The sequence below is a fragment of the Nerophis lumbriciformis genome, linkage group LG25 (genome assembly GCF_033978685.3).
Source record: "Nerophis lumbriciformis linkage group LG25, RoL_Nlum_v2.1, whole genome shotgun sequence".
Taxonomy (NCBI): Eukaryota; Metazoa; Chordata; class Actinopteri; order Syngnathiformes; family Syngnathidae; genus Nerophis; species Nerophis lumbriciformis.
Genome location: NC_084572.2, coordinates 6,214,001 through 6,220,000, shown reverse-complemented (window position 1 = coordinate 6,220,000; position 6,000 = coordinate 6,214,001). Strand labels below are relative to the sequence as shown.

The 6,000-nt window shown below is 41.6% G+C and overlaps 1 protein-coding gene across 4 annotated transcripts in view; it reads left to right on the top strand.

Annotated features, from left to right (window-relative positions):
- sox5 (SRY-box transcription factor 5) overlaps positions 1-6,000 on the top strand; it is a 287,530-nt gene that overhangs the window by 77,097 nt on the left and 204,433 nt on the right. For all 4 annotated transcript variants that reach the window (XM_061983606.2, XM_061983605.2, XM_061983604.2 and 1 more), the window contains exon 3: positions 2,853-3,063. In XM_061983606.2, coding sequence (XP_061839590.1) covers positions 2,853-3,063 — 211 coding nt within the window. The remainder of the gene's footprint in view (positions 1-2,852; positions 3,064-6,000) is intronic.

Below are 6,000 nucleotides of genomic sequence, written 5' to 3'. Positions count from 1 at the left end.
GAGAAACACTAACAACTTGGCTGAATGGATTCATTTGCGAGCTAAAATGAAATAAAAAAACATGTTGTCCTCCACAAATAGAAGTGGATTGACAGGAAAGTCCTGTGGTGGGGGTCCAAGTCTGGGTCTGGGTGGAAGATTCTGGGTGGAAGGTGTGGCCGTGTTCTCCCTCTCAGTGTCAGATGTAATTGTGCTGAGTGGGCATTAAGTCTGACATCCAAACAATTGGATTGTCTTCCAAGCAGTTTTCCTGGACCTGACCTTGCCAGTTTGGAAACTTTCTTCCCGCTTTATGAATCCATCCCGACTCCGGCTTAGCGGAGACAGCGGGGTAATTCTTCCCGATGACAGCTTTGGCAAGAAGAACACAGCCTGAGCGTTGGCTCACTAAATGATGTTTTGTAGCCGTGGTGCCAGTTGTTGGGTCTTTTGTGGTTCTCACACGCACACCTTGACTCAGGTCCAAGTCTCGCAGAAGGAAGCGACTGGAACTGGTGAGTCGTGCAGCGCTGGACGTCCCTCAAAGCTGAGCAGGGAAGACTTTGTCAAGCCCGGAGTTGTGTTTGTTTGTTTGTTTGTTCTGTCAAGTACCTCCAAGTCTGATTCTAGAATGAGAACACGTGTTGCCCTGACTTAGCAAAACTGGCCAAGGATGAAAGTCAGGGCATTGAGCTAAGAGAAAGGAAGAGAATGATTTGATGAGTGGTTTAGGTACCGTATTTTCCAAGTATATACGTTGTGAAGTGAGTTATTTAATCAACAATATTCTGAAAATAATTATTGACATACCTTCATTGTTTCCAAACAGTGTCTGTAACAGGGCAGTAAAACGGCTCATCAAACAAAACAGAAGTCATGGTCATGGAGCCATTAGCTCCAATCAGCTAAACAGACTCAATAACTCCACGCTGACCTTTTGGTGAAATTTACTGAGGAATTTGTGAAAGTGAAACAATACGAAAATAATGCCATTGTGAGTCAATAATACTGACACAGACATGTTTAAATGTGTTAGCATATTCGCTAATGCTAACAAGGCTAGCTTCATTACATTACAATAGCACGTACAAATATGCATGAAAACACTCCTACAGACATCACACATGGGACACTTTAGTAAGTAAGAATTGTTTTAGTTATTGTATTTTCCACGCACCAGTATATAAGCCACACCCACTAAAAACCGTTTTCCCATATATAAGCCGCACCGGACTATAAGTCACAGATATACATGTTGTAAAATGAATTATTTACACAGAAATATACTGTTAATGTTTATTTACATACCTTCATTGTTTCCAAACAGTGTCTGTAACAGGGCAGTAAAACGGCCGATCGAACAAAACAGAAGTCATGGTCACGGACCCACTAGCTGCGCGAGCTAGTTCTCCAATCAGCTAAACAGACTCAATAACTCCACGCTGACCTTTTGGTGAATTTACTGAGGAATTTGTGAAAGTGAAACAATACGAAAATAATGCCATTGTAAGTTAATAATACTGACACAGACATGTTTAAATGTATTAGCATATTCGCTATTGCTAACAAGGCTAGCTTCATTACATTACGACAGCACGTACAAATATGCATGAAAACACTCCTACAGACATCACACGTGGGACACTTTAGTAAGTAAGAATTGTTTTAGTTATTGTATTTTCCACGCACCAGTATACAAGCCACACCCACTAAAAACATTTTCCCATATATAAGCCGCACCAGACTATAAGTCACAGATATACATGTTGTAAAATTAATTATTTACACAGAAATATACTGTTAGTGTTTATTTACATACCTTCATTGTTTCCAAACAGTGTCTGTAACAGGGCAGTAAAACGGCCGATCGAACAAAACAGAAGTCATGGTCATGGACCCGCGAGCTAGCTCTCCAATCAGCTAAACAGACTCAATAACTCCACGCTGACCTTTTGGTGACTTTACTGAGGAATTTGTGAAAGTGAAACAATACGAAAATAATGCCATTGTAAGTTAGTAATACTCACACAGACATGTTTAAATGTATTAGCATATTCGCTAATGCTAACAAGGCTAGCTTCATTACATTACAACAGCACGTACAAATATGCATGAAAACACTCCTACAGACATCACACATGGGACCCTTTAGTAAGTAAGAATTGTTTTAGTTATTGTATTTTCCACGCACCAGTATATAAGCCACACCCACTAAAAACATTTTCCCATATATAAGCCGCACCAGACTATAAGTCACAGATATACATGTTGTAAAATGAATTATTTACACAGAAATATGCTGTTAATGTTTATTTACATACCTTCATTGTTTCCAAACAGTGTCTGTAACAGGGCAGTAAAACGGCCGATCGAACAAAACAGAAGTCATGGTCATGGAGCCACTAGCTGCGCGAGCTAGCCCTCCAATCAGCTAAACTCGACGCTGACCTTTTGGTGAAATTACCAAACTGAGACAATACAAAAAGAATGCCATTGTAAGTCAATAATACTGACACAGACACGTGTAAAGGTGTTAGCATATTAGCTAATGCTAACAACGCTAACTTCATTACATTACAATAGCATGTACAAATGTGCATGAAATCACATGTAAGGATGGTTTTAGTTATATTGTAAAACTTGGAGTGATGAAAGTAGAAATGGCTTGAAGAGCGAACGGCACTTGTACTTCCGGTTGGAAGCACTACATGGAAGGACACTGCAGCACCTGCAGTGTGTGAACTCGTCCAAAATATGGCACAAACAATAAAAGTCCTTTTTCAGTGTCTTTGCTTGGTTTTTCCTGACTTGTTGAAGGAAAATGTAGTAAAACAAAGTATTGTGTAATTGACACCCCCAATCTTTTCCTCCAGGAGCTGGAAGGCTCCAAGGGCAACTCCCTGAGCCCTTACACCCAGCACAGCGCTACCTCACCGGGCAAGGAGGAGGGCGGCGGGGGTCGACCCTGCAGCGAGGGGGGCGCCACCACGGGCACGCCGGAGAGACGCAAGGGCAGCCTGGCGGACGTGGTGGACTCACTGAAGCAGCGCAAGATGGAGGAGCTGATCAAGAATGAGCCGGAAGGTCAGTCCTCTTTCCGTCTCACCTTTGCATTTTCACCACAGCCCCGACCTGCTTTATGCCAACACATGGATTACTCCCAGTTCTTACTCAGCGCTCTTTTCTTCACTCGCCACCAAGGAAGTTTCTGCTTTTAGTGCGCTCACTTTCACTCCTGACATCCAAATAGCAGGTGCAAACTGGAACATCATCCAAATAGCAGGTGCAAACTGGAGCATCAATGCTACCATTAATGGCCCTGATGTACTAAGACAACTGATAACTGCTCCACACTGCCCTACTTAAATGGGAACTGTTTGTTTGTTTTTCTTCCATGTGAGTCATTCACCATCACGTCATGTACACATACTGGAGGTTTCTGAATGTAAAAAATGACAAGTTCAAGCAGTGACGTGCAGTCACTAGAGGCAGGTGAGGCAGGGCCTCACCTGCCATCATGGAAAGAAAAAAAATGTAAAAAGAAAAAGAAAAAATTAAATTGTTATATGTATCCAGTGATTATACTATACAGTTATTTTCCATTTAACTTTACCAGTTTTAGATTATTTTTATTCAAAATCGCTGAATTTTCACATTTGCCGTTCAAATACTGAGAGGAGACGGTGCGGTGAACAGCAGCCAGTTGAGGCACGTCACTCAGTGCCTCAACATGGACGGACTGGGCTAACTGCTGGCCTGCTGTGCAGTGAGACCGTATTGCTATATGAATTATATCATACATTTCCATAGTTTAGTTAGCTGAGGTATATAATGTACAGTGTATTTTGTCAACAACTGTATGTGTGTAACGTATTTCTTGTGCTGAGCGATCATAAAACGGCTGCAAAAGACGCACTGGCTGAGGCTCCAGTAGCCCCGCCTCCTGCACCCCCGCCGTAGAATTGTTATATCAACTAAAGCCCACACTTAAACTTTCCACGTGCAAGATTGAATCTAATTAAAAAAATTATTTCATAAGAAGCCAAAAAGTGCAAAAACAATAATGTTGGTGTTGGAGGAGTTGTGAATGACTGCAGGGCCACAACATTAGGTACACCTGCAGACTGCAGGTGTATCTAATTCACAACTCCTCCAACACAAACATTATTGTTTTTGCACTTTTTGGCTTCTTATTAAATAACTTTTGTAACCTATTTTCATGGGCTTTCCTCTTTGTGATGTTAAGTTCCTGTTATGCGCTGTTATACAGTATATGCCTTGAGCTCTTATTTTGAAGGCGCTAAGAGCGGAAGTGATGTCACGTTGCGGAGGTTTTTGAAAGAAGGTAAATAAAGTGGTCCTCGTGTAAACTGGAGCCTCCGTGTTTGTTATTTTGTAGTTTCATACAGTATAGGCGACATTTATAAACCCTCGGTTACACTTTTTTAAATAGATTCAATCTTGCACGTGGAAAGTTGAAGTGAGGGCTTTAGTTGCGGCGCATGGACTTAATTTCTAAGTAAAGGTAAGACCATAATAACGTTTTTTTTATTAAATGTGCTTTTTTGTGTGCTGCAGTTTGTATGTGTAAAGTTAAAGTTAAGTTAAAGTAGCAATGATTGTCACACACACACTAGGTGTGGTGAAATTTGTCCTCTGCATTTGACCCATCCCCTGGTTCACCCCCTGTGAGGTGAGGGGAGCAGTGGGCAGCGGCGGCGCCGCGCCCGGGAATAATTTCTGGTGATTTAACCCCCAATTCCAAGCCTTGATGCTGAGTGCCAAGCAGGGAAGAGTGCTGGTATGAGCTTTTAAACATAACCCGTTAACTGCTGCCAATCAAATGGTGAATAAGATACTCTTTAGGGTTCATATGTTTGTAAATCTGACTGTGATGAAGTCAGTGCCTCACCAGCCATCAACCTCACCGCACGTCACTGAGTTCAAGGTAGCTAACAATGTAGCTACCTACACTATTCCACCCATAACAAAACACCCAAAACTGCCAACAATCCTCCATTTGCATGTCCTTGTTAGGATCCTAGTCTGTTTACCTTTTCAAGTCACTTGTGTTTACAGCACCTTTTGAGTTTGTGTGTTTTCAGTTGCCATGACGACAGATTACACTCACCTGCCTCTGGTTAGTGTTGGGGACACTCACCTGTTGCCTGTGCACTAATCAGAGAGCTATTGAGTCATGGTTTTCTTTGCTCCCATGCAACAAGTTACCTTCCCGTTTATGCTCCTCGTCTGTGTTGTTACTGGCATCTTTTGGCTACCCTTCTTGTTTTCCGTGCACATTTTTGTCCGCCACTAGAATAAAGCATTTCTTCTCACCTGCAAGCCGCTTCCTGACATCCCTCCGCATCTTGAAAAGACGACCTCCGGCATCACAATGCCACCGCAGCGTAACAGTCGTGACCAAATGCTATAGATAATAAAAAATGTGCGTCAGCAGTTTTTATGGATCTAACTAAAGCATTTGACACAATTAATCACAATATTTTAATCAAAAAACTAGAACGATATGGCATCAGAGGGTTAGTCTTAAACTGGATAAGAAGTTATCTAATGAACAGGAAACAATACGTGAAGGTAGGCGAACACACCTCTACAACGCTAAATATATCCTGTGGTGTACCTCAGGGATCAATACTAGGACCTAAATTATTCAATCTATATATAAATGACATTTGTAAAGTTACAAAAGATTTAAAGTTAGTATTATTTGCGGATGATACAACAGCGTTTTGTTCAGGAGAGAACACACAGAAGATACTACAAATAATAACAGAAGAAATTAAAGCTGCAAGCAGCGTTGATCGGGCCCGCGTATTTGGCAGGTGCTAGTCCTAAGTGTCCCAATACTTTTGTCCAGTTTTAGTCCTAAGTGTCCCAATACTTTTGTCAAGTTGTAGTCCTAAGTGTCGCAATAGTTTTTTCCAGTGTAGGTGTCCCAATACTTTTGTCCAGTGGTATTCCTAAGTGTCCCAATACTTTTGTGCAGTGTAAGTGTCCCAA